The sequence below is a fragment of the Ursus maritimus genome, unplaced genomic scaffold, assembly GCF_017311325.1.
Source record: "Ursus maritimus isolate PB19 unplaced genomic scaffold, ASM1731132v1 scaffold_12, whole genome shotgun sequence".
NCBI lineage: Eukaryota > Metazoa > Chordata > Mammalia > Carnivora > Ursidae > Ursus > Ursus maritimus.
In genome coordinates, this window is record NW_024423564.1 from 10,255,946 (window position 1) to 10,275,851 (window position 19,906).

The 19,906-nt window shown below is 37.8% G+C and overlaps 1 protein-coding gene across 1 annotated transcript in view; it reads right to left on the reverse strand.

Annotated features, from left to right (window-relative positions):
- HIPK1 (homeodomain interacting protein kinase 1) overlaps positions 1-19,906 on the reverse strand; it is a 50,083-nt gene that overhangs the window by 6,875 nt on the left and 23,302 nt on the right. The window contains exons 4-15 of the mRNA XM_040626721.1: positions 14,977-15,096; positions 14,096-14,182; positions 13,214-13,398; positions 12,732-12,901; positions 12,227-12,261; positions 11,617-11,806; positions 7,694-7,815; positions 6,646-6,780; positions 3,894-4,036; positions 3,292-3,474; positions 2,583-2,789; positions 834-1,075 (exon numbers count right to left, since the gene is read on the reverse strand). Coding sequence (XP_040482655.1) covers positions 834-1,075; positions 2,583-2,789; positions 3,292-3,474; positions 3,894-4,036; positions 6,646-6,780; positions 7,694-7,815; positions 11,617-11,806; positions 12,227-12,261; positions 12,732-12,901; positions 13,214-13,398; positions 14,096-14,182; positions 14,977-15,096 — 1,819 coding nt within the window. The remainder of the gene's footprint in view (positions 1-833; positions 1,076-2,582; positions 2,790-3,291; positions 3,475-3,893; positions 4,037-6,645; positions 6,781-7,693; positions 7,816-11,616; positions 11,807-12,226; positions 12,262-12,731; positions 12,902-13,213; positions 13,399-14,095; positions 14,183-14,976; positions 15,097-19,906) is intronic.

A 19,906-nucleotide genomic window follows, 5' to 3' on the forward strand; every position in this document is an offset into this window, starting at 1 on the left:
CACCAAAAATTCATGCTCCCCTCCTTTGGTGCACAGAGTTGCCACTGGAAAACAGCTGCCTAGACAAGGACTCCATTTCCTGGGCCCCCGAGCCTCTAGCTGGGGCCATGGGATTAGTTGGCACTGTTTCCAGGGCTCAAGACATAAAGAAATGTGTGTCCCTCCTCCAAACTCTTTCCTCTCCTCACCGGAGGCTGAGATTCCTGGGCTCTGATCCTTGACTCACTGCAGGCCCACCAACCAGGAGCACTAGCACTGAAAGTCATGTGAGTAAGAAGCAAACTTCTATTATGTCAAGCCAGGGAGATCTGCAGCTTGTTACCTGCAGCTGGCATTACCTTGTAACTGAACTAGGGAGCCTAAGCCCAGCATTTAGCAGCAAAAACGATGGAGGTAGCTAGGCTGATAATAAAACCACAAAAGTATCACTGCTATGACATTAGGTAAGAAAAGATCTCAGTCCATATTGTTTTCAAAAAAAAAAAAAGTTTGCAGTCATTTTTAACAGTATCAGTTCCTGTTCACTCTGGATTGTCAAATTTGAATCACCTGTGGCAAAAAAATTTGCTGCTGCTTCTCCCTGCCGTACAACAGCTCTTGCCTGCCTTCTCCCGTCAAAAGCGAGTACATTTCTGAGACTACAAATTCACTTTTATGTTAAGCCGAACAAAATAAACACAGTAAGATAAATGGCCAAAAATAATCTCCCATCACGAGGAACTGATTTCTGAATTAAGTAACTGGTCGCTACCGCTGGCATAAGTAGATGACAACGACACATGAAGTCCATACAGATCAACGGAGAATTCACCTGCGGCCATGCAGGCGCTCACCTGAGGCCGGGGCTGCTACGGTGCAGTCACCAAGCTGCGATTTCAGTGGAGGCACGATGATGGTGCGGGTGCCGGCGCCGTCCCCCACGACTCTGCCAGGCCCCTCCACAAGGGGTCCGCTATTGCCCCGGAGAGCACTCAGGGTATCAGTGGAATACGGGCTGCTCAAGGAAGAGTCAGAGTCTGGAGAATCATTGACAGTGACGTAACTGATGACATTAGACCTTGCCTTCAGGCCAGAGCTGAGGAGAAGAAAAGACGTGAAAATTCAACCCCCTTTTAGCAATGTTTCTTTGATGATCTCTGGTCCTCCCATGATGACAAGGATGACGATGGCGACAGAACACTAGCAGCGGCCAACTTCTGAGCGCTTATTAGGCATCAGGCACTATTCTTACACTCCACATAGGTCTCACCGAATCCTCACAACACTTCTATGAAGTAGGTACTATCACCCCCATTTTGCAGATGAGGAAGCTGAAGCACAGAGAGATTAAGACACTCAGCCGAGGTCACACAAGTGGTCACACAAGACAGAATTCCGAGCCGGGGCAGAATGCCACCGGATACACAGCTCTAACTCTTCCGCCTTGCCGCTCGGCCATTTCCACTCAGGGTTATTGCGGCAGTATTCCCCGTATCACCCCGCTAGACTACAGAAATGGTTCCTTAGTATGTCTAATCAAACTCGCCATCCTTTTTTTTTTTTTTATGTTCCTTCACAAACTGAACTCCACCTTCTTAACCTTAATTTTTCCTGATTTTTTTAAGAGACTTGGCTCCAGTCAAAGCAATCCTGCTGGTTACATAATTTTTACCACTCCATGGTCACTTTTCCTCACTGGAAAGTTTACCTTTCTTCTTCCCCAAATCAGTTCAGAAACCACTTTCAATACTTAGTTTCAAGTCTATGTCCCATTTGTAATTACCATTTTGTAACTGTAAGTATCATTTGTAAGTAGCTCTTTTGAAGTACTTCATTCTAAATCTGCTCTTTCAGGTCATTGAACTTCATTTATATATAACTCTGCGAAGTCTGCTCAGTTACTGTCATGTGTGAATCCTACCTCCGTAGTAAACGTGGGGTTATTCCCTCTTCTTTATGCCTAGCACCAAAGGCCCAATGAAGAAAACGACACAGAACACTCAAAGCAACTGACTATGTTCCCACTAAGAGAGAGGTGCCTGTAACAGTTCTTAAATGTATCCACTCTCTTGGCTAACTGCCCAGTTAAGAACTTGGATTAAGGTGCTGAGAGACGAGGAAAGTGTCTGGTACTTATATTCCTCAACTTTCAGACCACACAGCAGAAGGAGAAAAAGGTAGCCCTACTTAAAGTTGTACCTCTTCCAAAGAGGCCTTTGCGGATTAAGAAATTACAAATAAACTCCTATCTACTGACTTTTCCAATTAACTACTGTTTATGTGCTTCTGCTGTGGCATCTATTTTCAGACCCTAGAGGTCCTTAAAGGCAAGGAATCACGTCTGTGGTATAATGTACAATCCAAGCTAAATATTAAGCAACGTAATATCCCCCCTTCTAGCTAATGTATCTGAAAAGACTGATTTACCATGATGCTCAGTCACAGCAACTTGAGTGTTCTGACTCACACACCCAAGGCCACGCTTCCAAAATACCATTTTTCAGTCCTTCCTTTCATAGCCCAACTGGACCACCTGCCTGAAACCAAGAGTCTAAAATTAAGGGTAGGAGCCACTGAGCCACGGAGCCATTCACTTATCTTACCTATTGGGCTTATACTTGTTGTCTTCTTCCTCATCAGTGTCACTGCGGATGGTGATGACGCTCACAGGAGGGCTGGGAGTATCTGGAATGATGATTGGCTGATGCTGATCTGGGACAGGGACTAGGGAATTATAAGAAGACGTGGTACGGAGAGGACTGCTCCCAACCAGAGAATAGACTTGAGAAGGCAGAACATCCAGAGAAGACCTGCAGAAAGAGGTCACAAGAAAGACGGTTCAGTCCTTGGCCCCCAAAACTATTCATCTTTTCCCCAGAACTCTTTCCAACTTGTTCTTTGATTCCTTTTTCCCTAATCATTAAGTCAATACACTTAACTACAGAAGTTCCAAAAAAACTAAACAAACCGCTCTAGCCAGGGTTTCCATCAGGGACAAGAACCCTAAAATACAACATAAATTTTACTTTTGTATGCCCTTTACTCTATGCTTTAATTTCCCTCTGTAATGTGGGCAGAAAAATAAAAACATCAGCCCCAAAATGGCCTGGATTCAAAGTGGCAGCAGAGAGAAAGGATTTGCATAACCAGGACTCACTTGGTAGGCGTGCCCAAGTGGAAAGGTTAGCTCCTCCTTAATTCAGCAGCCATTCGCTGCCTCACACCAAAAGGATCTATACCATAGCACTTTAAATGCTGGCGACATCTCTCTCAAACCGGCAGTTTTAACTACCAGCTCTAACAGGAACTTACTTAGAAGAGACGGGAGCAGACTGCTTATTCTTCTTTGAAGGGAGAGAACTGGATTGTTGTTGTCTGACGACATGGGCAACACCAACATTCAGGGGCTGAGCAGTGGCCAGTGTCACATGGTTAGTCAGCAAGGAGGGCTGCTGCATGATAGTGCTGTACTGGTTGCCATGAGAGTGGGCATTCCTGGACCAACAGAAAGACACAGAAGACTGAATGCCTAAACCACTGGGAAATTAGGACCAAACAGGTATTAAAAGCAATTAAAACAACCAAATAGAGCTGCGTTTTTTTTTTTTCTTAAATCGGGCACCTGGATTACAAGGCTACAGGTTTTCACTGCATGGTTTCTAATTGCATAAGACTTTCTTTAAATCGGAAGTAAATGATTCCTGATCTCTCGGAACCTATTGTTTTCCTATGCTCCAAGTTGTCCCATTACTCCATCTTTTAGCCTGATAAGGGTTCTTTTCTTAAAGAATCTGAAAGAGAGACACATCTCTCCTTTCCTTTATTTTCTTCCCAGTCTGACCAAATCATCAAACACTCCTACCCTAAGGGATCTGCCCTTGCAAATCTCCCAGAGAGGAACACGGGGTACTTGCCTCCAGTCTGTGAGCTGCTGGCCACTGCCCATGGCCTCTGGAATCACTGCTGTGGGCTGGACAGAGTTGTGCAGAGCTACCCCAGGCAACTGTTGCCAAGTTGAAGGCAGGAGAATTTGTTGGGTTCCTCCAGGCCAAGCCTGCTGTAAGGAAACACACACAAAAAATATCCAGACTTGACTCATTCTTGGCTTTTTCTTTTGTTTTTTAGATGATAGAAAAATTCGTATCTTAAAAGAAGTTGCTTGTAGATTGTTAACTTGCAGAGATCAAAAAAGAAAAGTCAGAGGGGCTCAAAGTTACAAGTCTTATGAAAAGGGAAAGAGAACATGCTGCTTTCTCTTGGCCACCTCTGTGACAGTGCCACCAGGGTATTAAAGAAAAGAAGATCCCTGTGGTTAAGAGTTTCTCTATTATACTGCAGTCAAAGAGTCTGAAAAGTTCAGAGGTAAGCTCTGGTTAAATGATGGAGTGTCATTTTTGCAACGATTCTAAAAATACACCCAGAAAGAGTTAAGACAGCTCCCTTGAGATTAAAAATAGGAATTTTAAATTTAAGTGCCAATCAGTTAAGACATCAGGTCAATTCAACCCATAAAACAAAGGGGAGAATTGTGCCTTTTTAAAAGGGTAGAACTTGGAACATGGAGCCAGATGTGGATGACCAAAGGCCAAAATCCTCTGGCAAACAAGCATGTGCCAGCAAGAGAAAGCTAACTTCATCACATATAGCCATGTGATAGAATTAAATAAGCCAGTAAGTAAAATATTTTCAAAATAGATGCAGGGGACACCATATTTTGTTTTTAATAGTTACCTAAAATATGTTTAACGTATCATTTATAGAAACATACTTCAACATATAAACTGATCACTACAAGAAAATACATCACTTCTAGTTTTTAACAAGCACTTGCAATAGACAGCAACAAATGTTTTCTGAACTTCTTACAGAAATTCTGGCATTTTCTGAAAAAATGAGAACAGATTTGAAAGTTTCCTTTTTAAACTTAAATTCTACAGTACAATCACCTACAATGCTTGGGTACATATGGTTCTTTCTTGAATTTCAAACTGCAAGGCCATCAACACACTGTTTTAAAAATATTTCTGCAAGTAACAGATCCACTTGTTACAAATACTGGTTCCAAACAAGAAGCCTTCAAAGCAGAGAAACTGCAAACACGTCTGCTACCATAAGCAGAATTTAAAACAAAATAAAACAAAACAAAAAATAAGAGAAGTATGTTAAGTCACACCATGCGTCTTTCCATAAGCCAACACCTGCACAAGACAAAGCATGTAGTTTAATACAGAGCAAGAAATAACATTCCAACGTGAGGCAGAAATCTGGCGTTCCAAGCGACGAACTGTTTTGACAGAGAAAGAACAAAAATATGCAAAGCTTAGCAAATGACTAGTGCAAACTTAAGAGAAGCAGCAAAGGAGAAGTATCAACTAACATTCTCAAAACTATAGGTGAGCAAGTTAAAACCAGTGGCTTGGATCAATCAAATTGGAAATATATCTGACTCCCTTGCACTCAGGTTTTATGCTCCTGATATAATTAACCTGGAGGTGACAAAGGCTTTTAAACTAAAAACCAAACAAATTCCAACAGCCAAAGTATGTTTCTGGAAGTGTTTACACTCACATGAGTGCTTGAGAAACAACAAAGCAAATTTAAAAGCCCCTTCCAAAAGATGTAGATATCAGTATTCAATAAGGTTTTCAAATGCTTACCTAATTTTAAATTTCAAATAATGAAATGCTGGATGTCCAGTAAACAATTCTAACTCCCCCAAATAAACCAAAACATATCCAAAGACCACTCTGAAGGGTACAAATCCTGAAATACACCTTGAGGTCCTATTTGTTTTTCCTATCTCTAAGCCCCATACTATTATATTTGCTGCTGTATTCTACTTTTCCCCAGGACTTTTAGTAACAAAGGTATTGTATTTGCATAAAGGTTTTCAGCCATATTTTCATCTCTGTATAAAGACCTATTTGTAAAGTCATTAATTTTTACTTCATAAACCCCTAAAAATGAGTTCACGTTTAATCTCAACCAACAAATGAAATATGATCTAAAAAGATTCTAAAGGGAACATCTTTAAATGGAAGATATAAGCTGTCACTGATCATGAGTGGCAAAGAGAGTTATCTTCATATGTTCATAGAAGAAAAGTTAATATCAACTGATAAAGCAATAAATTAAGAGCATCTTAAACATTTCTACATGCACAAAAATTTTAGAAGCTTAAAATAGCAAATAAAGAAGGAAGCTAACTTGCCAAGGAGTTCAAATTTTAGCCATCCGGATACCTGCAGCAGAGCCAAATTAAAGGCCATTTCCTTTATTCTCAAGGATCAGAGGGTAAAAGGGCAGAAAGCAGATACAGTGTTGAAGCTCTTCTGAGGCTACACCAAGAGCTTTTATCACACTAGGCTGGCAAAGAAGAATAAAGGGATCTGGCTCCTTACGGAGCCACACTGAATATCAGAGTCAAACAGTGCTTCAGCAAATGTTGGGGAGGAAAACAATGAGACATTAAAGATGTAGCAAGAACACAGCCACAAGATGGCACATGCTTCCATGCCCTCTGCAAAGACTAAGTTAAAAACAAATTTTTTTTTTTTTGAAAAATGAGAAAACCAGAAGAAAACGGAACAAAAACGAACAGGAAAAAATAAAAAGAAAGAAACCAAAGAAACTCCGTTAGTAACACAATCAAGTGAGGGGAATTACCAGTACAGCGGCAGTCTGTTCAACCAGCGCCGGCCGGCCGGCTGCGCAGCTCAGAGTAAAGGGCACCGCATACTGCGGTGTGATGGTGGCTACTTGAGGGTGGAGAGTTGCTACCATTAGTGGTGTACAGCTTCCCTGCAACGTAGATCAGGCAGGTGAGTGAAACAAACACGGAGGCAGGTTATCTGGATTCAGAAGGGTTCTCATTCCCCCCAAGATATTACCAACAAGCAGTGATTTCGTATCACCTAAAATGCATGTACAAGCACAACTTTCCCCTTCAACTCCGCACGGCATCAGCCCACTAGGTCAAATGTCAAGAGCCTAAAGCAATCAAGTATAGGAATCCTTCTCGGGCCAGATTCAGAGGATCGGTTTTACAAAACTCAGTTAACAAAGGCACATATTAAGAATTCCTCTTCTTCCTACTCACAAAAGAAGAGTTTGGACTTCCAAATTTCCTCTGTGTCATGGGCCACAAACATTTACACACAGAATTGAAAATACAGTATCTGTTGCTTTTATGAGTCTTTCATCATTTTCTTGCCCATCTTAGTTGCATGTCCCGTGGCAGGTAGAAAGTTTTAAGGCTTTCTACAGCTTAGTTAAACACACAGAGTGAAGGAATGTAATACTTGAAGAGGCATCCTGATATGATCCAGCCTCTCTGCCATGATGTCATTCTGAAAGAGTGAGCAAAGGGGACACTAAAGGGAAAAAAGGGGATCACTTTATCTTTAGAATCAAAATGTCGTTACATGTGTATAAAAAATGAACTACGTCCCACAAAGTCTGAGTAAATTTACTCAAAACACAATTTCTTGAGGTCTGGGTATTTATCCCCGTAAGTCTAAGGAAGATACTGTCAAGAGCTGTGGTAGTGTTAGGAATGAGCAATCATTCCACTATAGATGCTTCCTTCTAAGTCCACTGAATCATAACTAAGAAAGATCTTATAGTCAAAGCCAATACCATCTTCTGGGACAAAATATCTGCATCTCAGTAGCGCTTCAGCAATACCGAGTATCCCAGCTGCTGTGGCTTTTACCTGCGTAAGAACGCCGGACTGGATCTGCAGCGGCTGGGCAGCCGGCGCCTGGGGCACGAGCGGCACGGCGTTATCCATCCTCACAGGGAATCCAGAATGCTTTGTTGTTGCTTGTAGTCCAGCTGCAGAGAACAACATCACAGTTAAGTGGCTCTGCTAGGTCTGCAGTTCGTTTGGGGTTTTTTTGGCTTTTCTGTTCAAATAACCCACCACCCAGGTTAGTTCGAGACATCTAAGACAAAGGAGTTTCATAGAGGTCTAGGGAGTTAAGGAAAGGGAGACTGGTTTGATCTTTCAGGTTAAACTCATGGGAAGATGTTTGATATAAGGAGGGATGGTTTAAGGGACTTAAAAATATTTTTTTTTATACTACAACACTTAAAACATAACTCCCATCCTATTCCCATTAACAGCATATGCAAAAGCAAACTAACAAAAAACCTATAAAGTTACATTCACCTTTTAATCCATTGGGGGGGGAACTTATATTGTTTACACGTAATCTATTAAAAGCAAAGACTTAAAATAATTAAAACTTTTGGTTAATTATGACTCTTAGTTAAGAAAAAAATTATCATTTATCATCTAAGTTACCCTTGCAGAAATCAAGATGTTTTACCCTACTCCTCAAAAAATTCACAAATTAGTTACACATTTTATTTTTAACTAGTATGTGAACTGAAGAAATTATATCCCAGGATAAAAATACTTAAAAAGTAGATATTTTGGTTTACAGAAACACTTTTTTTCTACTTATTTTAGGAATCTGCCTTGGCCACTGACAGCTTTCTAATAAGACTCTTTTACAACTAATGCACAGCTAAGAAAATCAAGAATTTTTTGTTGCCTTGCTCTGGGCACAGATACTAAATGAATGTTTCCTACAAAAGGGAATTTCTTATTCTGGGGAAAAGAGGGGCTCAAGATAGTTCTCTCTCTTGCCAAGAGTTGAGAAGAGAGACTTCAAAGCTTTCTTTTAAACCTGCCCTGTCAGAATCTTCAAGGTGGAGAATTTAAGTTTCTATTATCTACTTACAGAAGTTTCTCTAATTCACTCATGCCTGCAGTTTTGTTAAGTGGGGACACAGACATTTTATTTTAATTAGAATATTTCTTCAGTGACACTTTCTAAGCTATCACCAACTAATTTCTCTTAATATTACTACAGAGATACCAAATAAGCATAACTCCTAAACTCTAATACTGTGGTTTTCAGCAAGTCTTCCAATTTTCCATTTCAGTGATTTACAAGTATTTTAGCAGTCAGAATGTCATACTGGAAAACACAATCTAGAAATACACCAAGTAAGAGAGACTAGTAAAATCAGAATTAAAACACTCTAATAATAACTTTTTAAAAAAAGTGCTACTTATATAAAAATAAAAGGTAACAAATCCAGATATCCAGATCTTTAAAAATCTGCCAGTCATTCTTCTTCATAAGGCAATGCTATCTAACAAGATAGCTAAGCAACATCAAAATTCTTGTCTAAATTCCCCGGACACATGGCCAACTACAAGACAACATTACTGTAATAGCCTCCTAGAAATGGGCATGAACAAAGGGCAAAGGCCCGTAAAATTTAGGAAGAAGTGTTCGTAATAGAAGTTCACCTGTAACTTCCAGGATAATGAAGTAAAAGGGGACAAAATTACAAAATAATAGTTACCACTGAGCAAGAAATTTTGGTCAACTGGAATAGTACAGAAAGTAATATTTATAGTACTGACCTACAAATGTAACTAAATAGCATTAGATTGCTTTGGTAATTTAGGCTAAGCCACAGCAGTTAAACTAGTTTAAAACTTGCTTCTTCAGGAAACTACAAGTGGAAACAAAGAATTAACAAAAGGCAACACTTTTGGAAGGTTCTCCCTGCACCCTGAACTAAGAAATGATTCAAGTTTTGATTTTTGTTTTTGTTGAATGCAACCCGTTAAATAAAAAAAAACAGCGAAGTATGGAAAGCACTCTAATTGATGAGGGTCAATTTTCCTCTTAGTAGCTTGTAAAAAAGCAGATGGTGAAAGAAAAGGAGGCAACCTGGAATAGAGGACTGCTGGGCAGACACCAGCATACGGCTGTGGCTGGCAAAACACCTGACAACTCTTTACAGCGGAGTTTAAATACTAGGAGGTGGTACAGCATATTTCAAAACCCCACTGCCTGGGTTCAAATCCCAGTTCTACACTAACTGGTTATTAAGACTTTGGGCAGATGAGAGAATCGGGTTCAATTTTCTCATCTATAATGGGACATAATGACACTGGGCATAATGACATCACCCACGTCCTAGGGTTGTTTGTTGAGGATGAATTAATACATGTACAAAGAGTCAGAACATTATCTGGCATGTAGTAATATATATTAGCTATTTTCATCCTCATTACCTTAACTTAAAAACTCCCTTTTGTTTGGAAATTTCTAATTTGCTCTAGTTCCTCAGGTCATTCAGACATCCTAAATAGAAAAAAATTTCCAAAACTTATACTTACCTAATTATAGCAAAAGGAGTTACATCACTTTTCCCCTCTACATTGAGTCTACGTTTTGTTTTATTAAGGGAACTAAAAAGTTCTGCCTCATCTCGTAAATATCATCTGAGAAGCAGCAGACTTCAGAGTCCCACATCTGAAAACTGTTCCCGTGAGACTCACTTTGGAAAAGGTGAGGGGGAGGAGGGTGGCTAGTATGCTAAATTCAGTAGAAGAATCACTCAACATAGGACAACCCAAAGTATAGAATTTACTATTATGTAGCATACACAGAAAATAATTTGGTAAGTTAGGCTAAATTTGCATTTACGGGTTTGGAATCTGCTCCTCCGCTCTCCCTGTGGTTTCTCCCTGGTTTACATCGCTATCGCTCTCCTGTCCTCCCGGTAATCTCTCAGTCTCCCCTAGCCCCTCTTTTCCTTCTGCTTGCTCCGACTCTGTCAGAAACCAAACAAACAAGAGAGTCACAGTCAATAAGTAACTGAAGTAAAAAGATAAAAATGCTACCTGCTTCTATTGTAAAGTGCTATGACAAGCCTGAATCCTGGTTTATTACCACAGGGTAGTGACAATGACTTTCTGTTGGGAAAGTCAAGTGTGTTGTCAGAAAATATCCTTAAAATAATTTAACCTTTTAAATGGCTCGCCATATCAATAAACACATTTCCCATATTTCAGAAAAAAAGGAACTGAACAGACTGAATTACATAACAACAATGAAAAAAATGAGGAAGGATGGAAATGTGAAAATTTAAATCTTATTGCAACACATGGGGTCAGAGCCTCCTTCTTCAGCTATTCTGTTCCTCTGTTGATAGAGGAGTTTGCAGGAACAATATGATTCATAAGCTGAAGAAGATAATCTAATGCACTCCAAATACAAGTACCTCAGCTGGTAGAATTTTTCAGTTCAATAAATAATAATCTTTATTTCTGAATGTAACTCATGAGATTTCCATATTCTTAAGAGTAATTTTTATATTTTAGAATAAAATTACCTTTTATTTGGAATGCTAATTTTATTTAATAATGGAATGATAAAGGAAGTTAAGATTCAATATGGAATTTCTGTTTACAACAAATTTCTTCAAGCTTAGTATTTCTGCATACTGAGAGATACATACTTAAACAAGATATAGGACATTGGTACAAGGTCTCAGTGGGCAAGAAATTGGTATCACGGAAGTTCAAATAAGAAAATGTTAACTGAACTCTCATAATGTGTAAGACAGTATCATAACTGGATAAATAACCAATGTAAAAAGCGTAAATCACTTTGTTAATTTCAGTTATCCTCATACTCAGAGACAGAGTTTAAACTTGTCAGATATCAAAACTAAACAACTAGATACCTACTAAGGCACTGCCTAAAGCAAGTTCTGTAGGTCTGATATGATACCATTTGATACAGGAGTTTCTCCACTTACTCTGAAAAGCAGGTGGACATACTATAAATGTTTGTTGGAACGGATCAGTCTGAGTGCAAATTTGGGTGGTTCCGGGCTGCAAGGACACGCCCTGCTGGGCGACTCCAGGAACTGGTGCTGCAGATGATGGGTACAAAGCCGACTGGTAGTTTAGTAGTGAGACATCTGAATTAGCCAGGGAAAGACTGGCCTAAAAACAAAAGGATTATAGTTATACACTGGTATAAAGCGGAAATAACAGTATTTTTACACATGCAGAATCCACCCAGAAAAACTTAAAGTTTTAAAATGTAGTAGTAACTGTCCCTGAAATAACTCTCTACTTAAGAAATTTTCCCAATCTCTAAATTTAAGGTATACTATAAGGTTGAATAAGAAAACACAGAATAAAGAACAGTCCTTTACTGACTGAGGACAGCCTCAGATAAACCCTCATCTCTTCTTTCTGTGCAAAAAAGTTGCTGGATGTGAGCTACCACCAAATCTCACTTTAAAAGTAGACCTAGCTAAGAAATTAGGAAGCTCACATCTTCAATAACAAATGTAAATATCACCGTTTGGCAAACAAATGCAAAACTACTCTTAAAGTTAATTATCGGAAACACCAAACTGAACTCCTAGAAACAGTGAGTAGACTGGTGATTGCTAGGACAGGGCAGCAGGTGGGAGAGAAAATGGGTGAAGGTAATCAAAAGGTACAAACTTGCAGTTACGAGATGAATAAGTTCTGAGGGTCTAATGTACAGTAGAGAAAAAAATTACTGGAAACACCCTTCAACACATGTAATGAGACATATAAAATCTCTCCAACAGAGGAAGTTAGTGGCTAAAGTCAGTACAAAGTACAACTAAGAGCAGTTAAGTAGTATAACAGCTATGGTCTGATTCTGGGACTATGCGAAGACTATCAGGGCCTGGATTAGGCCTTTGTATTTAGTTTTCGGCAGCACATGACCGGTAAGTATCATCAGTCCACAGGTCTTCCATCACTTTTGCCATGCAGGAAATTTGTAAGAAGCAACAAGATCACCAAAACAAAGACTGGTTTCTTTATCTCAACCTGTACTCTTACTAGTTTCTACCGCTCTTAGGTTTGAGTTTCCAAAATCATTTACTGAATACCTGATTGTGCACTGTATTAAGCTGGTTGCTGAAGCTCATGGTTAGATTTGTGCTTGTATTTGGGGCAACGTGAGTAGTGAAGGGACTCTTGATCTGACTCACTGTATCATACATGTGAACCCTCCGCTTGCAGATCTCCATGTTCTGAAAACAGGACTTAACACTGAAAAAAGAGATTAAAGATTCAGTAAAATGAATGCGGAGATTTCAACAGATAACAAAAAACTCAAGATGAATACGGATCAACATTTTTCCCCAAGTATATTTAGATAAAATGAATCAAGAGTTTTTATAACCATAAAGAGAGAAAACATACATCTTATTTTTAATCTCATGATTTTTCAATGAGAAAGGAAAGCATCAGTGAGCCAAATGTGCAAGTACCACGGCTGCTGCTCATGTGATCATTCTGTCTAGCTATAAGATGGTAACAACACAGGACCTCATCACGGCAAATGCCCCTGACCGTACTCACTGATTGCTGTGTGGAAAATCCAGAAGGTGGGTCATTGTCACAAACTGATGGTTAAGAGTTTTCAGAGGAGTAACTCTCTTATCTGCATCAATGGTTAGCATTTTTTTTAATAGATCAATGTATTCTCTTCGATCCGCCTTCTCTGCCAACATATCCGTTCCCTCCAAGTCTGTGGACATATTCACCTTCCAAGGAAAATTTAGAAATATTATACTTCATGACTTAACCTTTAATGCTGATACTAAGCACATGCACAGCAGATAAACAGATAGATAGAGAGATAGATAATAGATCTAAAGAAAAAAACCTGAGGAAATTCTTTATATTACAGAAAAAGCATTTTCACAAGTGGAAGCTCTTCTTATGCTAAGTAACATCTTCAATTTGGTAGAGTGTGCTGGTAGAATAAAGCTGAATGAAGTCTTTTTATTCAAAATTTGGACAAACATGTGAAAGCAATTATTATTATTTAAATATAAAAATTTCTATTGTTGAAAAGATTAAATGACATAAGTATAAACTGTTTAAACAGAGTCTGGAACATAATATGTGCTCAATTAATGTTAGCTCTTACGTATTTATTTAGCAGAGAAAATGGACAGGAAAGAAATCTTCAAAAATAGTACTTCAAAATACTGATAGGCAACAAGGCCAGTTAAGCAAAAGCAAGGGAAAAACACATAATTCTAAAAGTATCCTTGGTTAGGATTCAAATGTTGTTTTAATACATGGCAAAATATTAATGAACTTTTTTCTCTTAAAAATGAAAACATACTAGAAGATAACAGATTGAATCTATTTTTAATATAACTAAACAATGGAAGTGTGTCTCTGATTAAGAGATATGTAAATATCTGGCTTCCTGAAACTTTCTATACTCACCTGAGCCATGTCATCTAAACAATTAAAAATGTACTTTCGAGCTTCTTTTGATTTGATTCCAGTCTCCAATTCATGTTCTTCCGGTGTCTATAAAATATAGATTAAAAAAAATTCCATCTGTATGTTATTTTCACATTTTGTTCTAAAGCCAAAATACAAAGAAACAAGTGTCGTCACCTTGACAATCAGAGATGGCAAACATGAAAGTAATTTAATAACCAGAAAATCTGGTGGATGGATGGGATCTGGATATCTGACCACCCTTTTAATAGTGCTAAATTAAATGTGGACACAATGATGTAGCACAGTTCCTGAAGGATGTCACGTAAGAGGGACATTACCATTTTTCTCTTAAAGCTACTTTCAAATAAAATGATATTTCAAACGCTAACTATTAAACAGGCTCGGGGCAGATTCACAAGGTTACTCACATTAGTCAGAGATCTCTCAAGTTAAAAGAGTAGGCTCAGAAGTAAAAAAGTAAAAAACAGGCATTTGTTTCATGAAAACATGTAAGGCCTTAACATGGGGAGTTAGAAAATTATGTTGTTTTCTCATATTTATTGAGAATTCTTTATAGAACAGTCATTGCTAAGTCACTCTAGTTCTTCCTATGACTTAATGGAGAGCACTACTCTCCATACCCTCGTCTCAGCTGCTGGTTCAAATATACAAAAAAACCTCGGACAACCGAATGCTGTTTAGTTTATTTTTTTAGCTAAGGATCAGGTCAAATGGGTACAATGAAATAATTTTTCCAAGTATTCCTTCCGGCAAACATACATTGCCACCATCCCCCCCTTTCCCTCCTCCACTTCAAGAATTTAATAACTAAAAAGTTGGGAGTGAGGAGTATGGGTAATGTAGTAGGGGAGACAGACCTTAAGCCTCCACAGCGGATACCCCAAATTAGGATCTCTGTTGAAAAACCTGGTTGTTTTCGTCCCAGCACTGAGAAGATATTCGGCGGGCAGGCCTTGTGTTTGTGAAATGTAACGAATCTGAAACATCAAAACCATTAAAACATTGATTTGGAGTGAAAAGGGAAAATATTAAAAACTTTTACACTAAGACATTATTAGCTCTAGCCAAATCAATACAAATGAAATTTATCTGTAAATACATATATATATGTTAACCCACTCACAGGTAATTCCTAAATATTTATTCAGTTATTTCCATGTTACTGTATCTGTTATTTACAAGGAAAACTCAGTTTTGAAAATTTTGTGTGTAACCATTTTTGCTTTTTTGTAGACTCTGATACAAAGTTCAGAAAACTTCAGGAGATTTTTAGGACAGAACAGAATAATTTCCAACAAACTATCTCATGGATCACCAAGGGTTTTTCGGTCTCATTTGTTGACACATTATCAAATTTAAAAGATCAGGAAAACATTTTTATAAGCTTCTTTCTTCCTTGGCTACTCTAGCTCCCTACTCTAAACTGCCATAGAGCTTCTCTCTCATACCATAAAATTAAATACTTAATTTAGTTTCTCTATCTCTATATCACTAGGGGGCAGGCACTGTATTCATTCAATCAACATTTACTGAATACCTACTACGAACTAAGCTAGCAGTTCTCAAAGTCTGGTCTGGGGACCCTTGGGGGTCTCCCCAAGATCCTTTCAGGGAGTCCATGAAGCAAAAACTATTTTTAAAATAATACTCTGCCTTTTTCCTTCCCATATGGGTATACAGTAGAGATTTCCAGAGCAGATGTGTGATGATGTCGTTGCTCTGATGGCTAATGAAACTTGTGCTTGTATATACTTGTGTTTTGAAAATTTCCCAGTTTTATTGTTCAACATTTATTTGCTTCCACAATTATAATGACCCAAGAAAGCAATAGAAGAGATTTGCTTTTCTCTCCACTACTGAGAGTGAGACAAGAGGCAATTTTTTTTTTACCACTTCTTCCATATTTGAATGGCTATACTTAAGATGAAATTAGAGAGAAACTTGTAAGCAAGGAAATAAATCTTACGTCCCACCTCTGCCCCTAAAAACTTCAGTCCATGTCTTTTTTTAAAAAAATTACACCTTTTATTCTATTATTTTTTAAAAGATTTTATTTATTTATTTACTTACTTACTTACTTCTGAATGAGAGAGAGAGTGTGTGTGTGTGTGTGTAAGCCAGAGAAGGGACAGAGGGTAAAGGGGAGAGAGAGAGAGAGTCTCAAGCAGACTCCATGCTAATTGTGGAGCCTGAAGCAGGGCTCAATCTCATGACCCTAAGATGATGACCTGAGCTGAAATCAAGAGTCCCATGCTTAACCGACAGCCACCCAGGTGCACCCAGTTTCAATTTCAAATGCAGTATATACTAACAGATATAAGCTATACAAACAGGGCTCTTTGGGATCCTCACCAATATTTTAACAGTGTAAAGCAGAGGTCACCAAACTCTGGCCTATAGGCCAAATCTGCCTGCTATCACAAGACAATTTCAGATAACAGCAGGATATTACTCTTGAATCTGTGGGAGCCACATATTGAAGCCAATACAGCATTAACAAAATAGAAAAAAAAATTTACTGTAGATCAGAACATTTTAAATGTGAACTTCTTTTGTGTACAAAAATGGTGAAATATTTTTTAAAATCCAGAATAAAATTGGTGCAATAAAATACTACCCAGACATTTAAAACAAGAGAGTACAGGGGCAGCTGGGACTCTTGATTTTGGCTCAGGTCATGATCTCAGGGTCCTGAGATCGAGTCCTGGGTTGGGACTAGCTGCACTGGAGGGGCACCTGCTTAAGATTCTCTCTCTCTCCTTTATTCCTCTTCCCTTCCCCACCCTGCTTGCTCACATGTGCACGCTCACACTCTCAAAATAAGTAAAATAAAATGACAAAGTAGAAGTTTAGTTATTGACACATAAAGATATTTCACAGTATACTAAGTAGAAAAGCAGATTACAAATTAAATAATCTCACTACATTTCGCTGATTCTAAGAGGAACATTTTTTCACACTAACATCTTTGAAATCAAGATATGTCTTACAACTGATAACTCTCATGGTTTAATTGGCAGCATTCTTTCTTACAGGTACAGAAAAATGGTGTATCTTTCAATCAACATTGTTTTAGATAGGACCAAGTACAGTATATATGCTCCTCTATATCCCTAAGTTTATTATGTGGAATAGAACTATATATAGCACATATATTCATTCATTCATTTAGTAAGTACTTATTGAGCCAGGCGCTGGTGATTTTAAAAATAGACATGGTTCCTGCTCTCATAAACCTTGCAGTCAAGTGAGGGAGACAGACACTGAATATTCAAACTGAACTGGCATTCTGAATATAAGAAATAGGCTTCTATAAAAATACACAGCAAAGGAACCTGAGCTAGACTGGGGACTGGTAAGGAAAAGCTCCTTGAGAAAGTAACACTTGAGCAAATAAATGAGTAGGCACTGACTAGATGAAATGAATGGGTGGTACAGAAGCATTCCAGACTATGAGAACAGTATGTACAAGGGGCCTTTGCTGGAAGGAAGCATATTCTTAACCAGTGTTGAAATGAGGCCAGTGGTGCTACAGCATGAAAAACAAGAAGAAATGGTGTAAGATCAATCTAGAGAGGGAGACAGAAAGGGGAAGGACAACCTATATGGGGGCTCAGAGGCCATATTAAGAATTTAGCCCTTCATTCTAAAAGTATAAAAAAACCACTGAAGAGCAAGGAAGCAGCATGATCAAATTTATGTTGTGTAAAAAAACTGGAGATCTCAATCATATTATATAATTATTATCTATTATGTATATAATTATATATTATGTATAAAAGTATTTTATAATTATTTACTTAGTATTTGTAGCCTCCACAAGGGCAAGTACAATGTTCTATGCAGCATGGTATCCCCAGTATCCAAAGTAGCTACTCAATAAATATGATGAAAATTAACAAATTATACACACAAATAAATACAAAATATGCCAAATCATAACAGGGTTACCTCTGAAGGGTGGAACTACTAAAGGCTGAAAGTTTTATCTCTTGGCTTACTGCATCTTTTCTAATTTTTCTATAATGATGCACTTAAAGAATTAAAACATTTAAAAATTTTAATATTACAGAATGAGTTTCATTGTGAAAGTAGAATGGGAAGCGATCGTTCAGATACTGCTTTTACATAGCTTACGATACAGCAAAAACAAAAGTCTTACATTTATGTAAACAAAAAGTATTATTGTCATTTGTTACATCAAACAATTAAAATGTTTCCAACAAATTTGAAGCTATTAACTAATATTTCAAGAATCACAAACATCTACTATAAAATCTCAATTACAGTATTTATGAAAAATCCACAGCTGATATCATACTTAATAATGAAAGACTGAATATTTTCCCCCTAAAATCTGGAACACGACAAGGATTTCTAGTCTTATACTTCTATTCAACACTGTTACTACTGCTTCAATGCAAAGCAATTAGGCAAGAAAAAAAAAAAAAGGAATTCAGACTGGAAAGGAAGAAGTACAACTATTTTTATTTGTAGATGGCATGATCTTGTACTTAGAAAATTTTAAGGAATCCATCAAAACTATTAGAACTAGAATTCTATCAGAAAACTACTAGAGGGGCACCTGGATGGCTCAATCGGTAGAGCATGCAACTCTTGATCTTGGGGTCATGAGTTCAAGCCCCACATTGGGCATAGAGATTACGTAATAAAAAAATAAATAAATAAAAGAAGAAAACCACTAGAAAAAGAGTTCAACGAGGTTGCAGAATAAAAGATCAATTACAAAACTCTGTATTTCTATACATTAGCAATGAATAATCTGAAAATAAAATTAAGAAAATAATTCCATTCACCACAGCATCAAAAAAAATAGAATACTTAGAAATAAATTTAATAAGAGAAATGTAAAACTTGTACTCTGAGAATTACAAAATGTTGCTAAAGAAAACCTGAGAAATCTGGTCACATTTGTGGGATCAGAAGACAATATTGTTAAGATGGTGATACATCCCAGAGAGTCAATGCACTCAACTATTTAAACAAAACAACCAATAATTATTTTGCAGAAATAAAAAAAAAAAACCCACCATAAAATTCATATGGAATCTCAAGGGACCCTGAATAGCCAAAACAATCTTGAAAAAGAACAAAGTTAGAGGACTCACACTTCCTGGTTTCAAAACTGACCACAATGCTACAGTAATCAAAACAGTGGGATACCTGCATAAAGATAGATATATAGATCAATGGAACAGAGCTGACAGTCCACAAATAAATCATTGTATTTTGGTCAATTGATTTTTGATAAGGATGTTAAGAAGGTAGGGAAAGAAGTCTTACAGCAAATGGTGTTGGAAAAACTGAATATCCACAGGTAAAATAATGAAATTGAACCCTTGTTTTATTCTATGTAGAAAAATCAACTTAAAATGGCTCAAAGACCTACAGGCAAGAGATAAAACTATAAAAATCTTAGAAGAAAACATAGGAGAAAACCTTCATGACTTCGGATTTGGTAAGAATTTCTTGGATATGATACCACAAGTACAAGCAACAAAAACAAACAAATAAACTGGACTTCATCAAAATTAATAACTTTTGTGCAAACAATGCTATCTACACAGTGAAAAGGCAACCCCAAGGAATGGGAGAAAGTTTTTGCAAATTACGTATCTGATAAGGGATTAATACCCAGAATATATACAAACTCCTACGACCCAACAAAAAATAACCCAATTCAAAAACGGGCAATGGACTTGAGTAGACTTCTCCAAAGACTGACTGATTGATTGATTGACTGGGGGGGTGGATCGTGTGCACGGG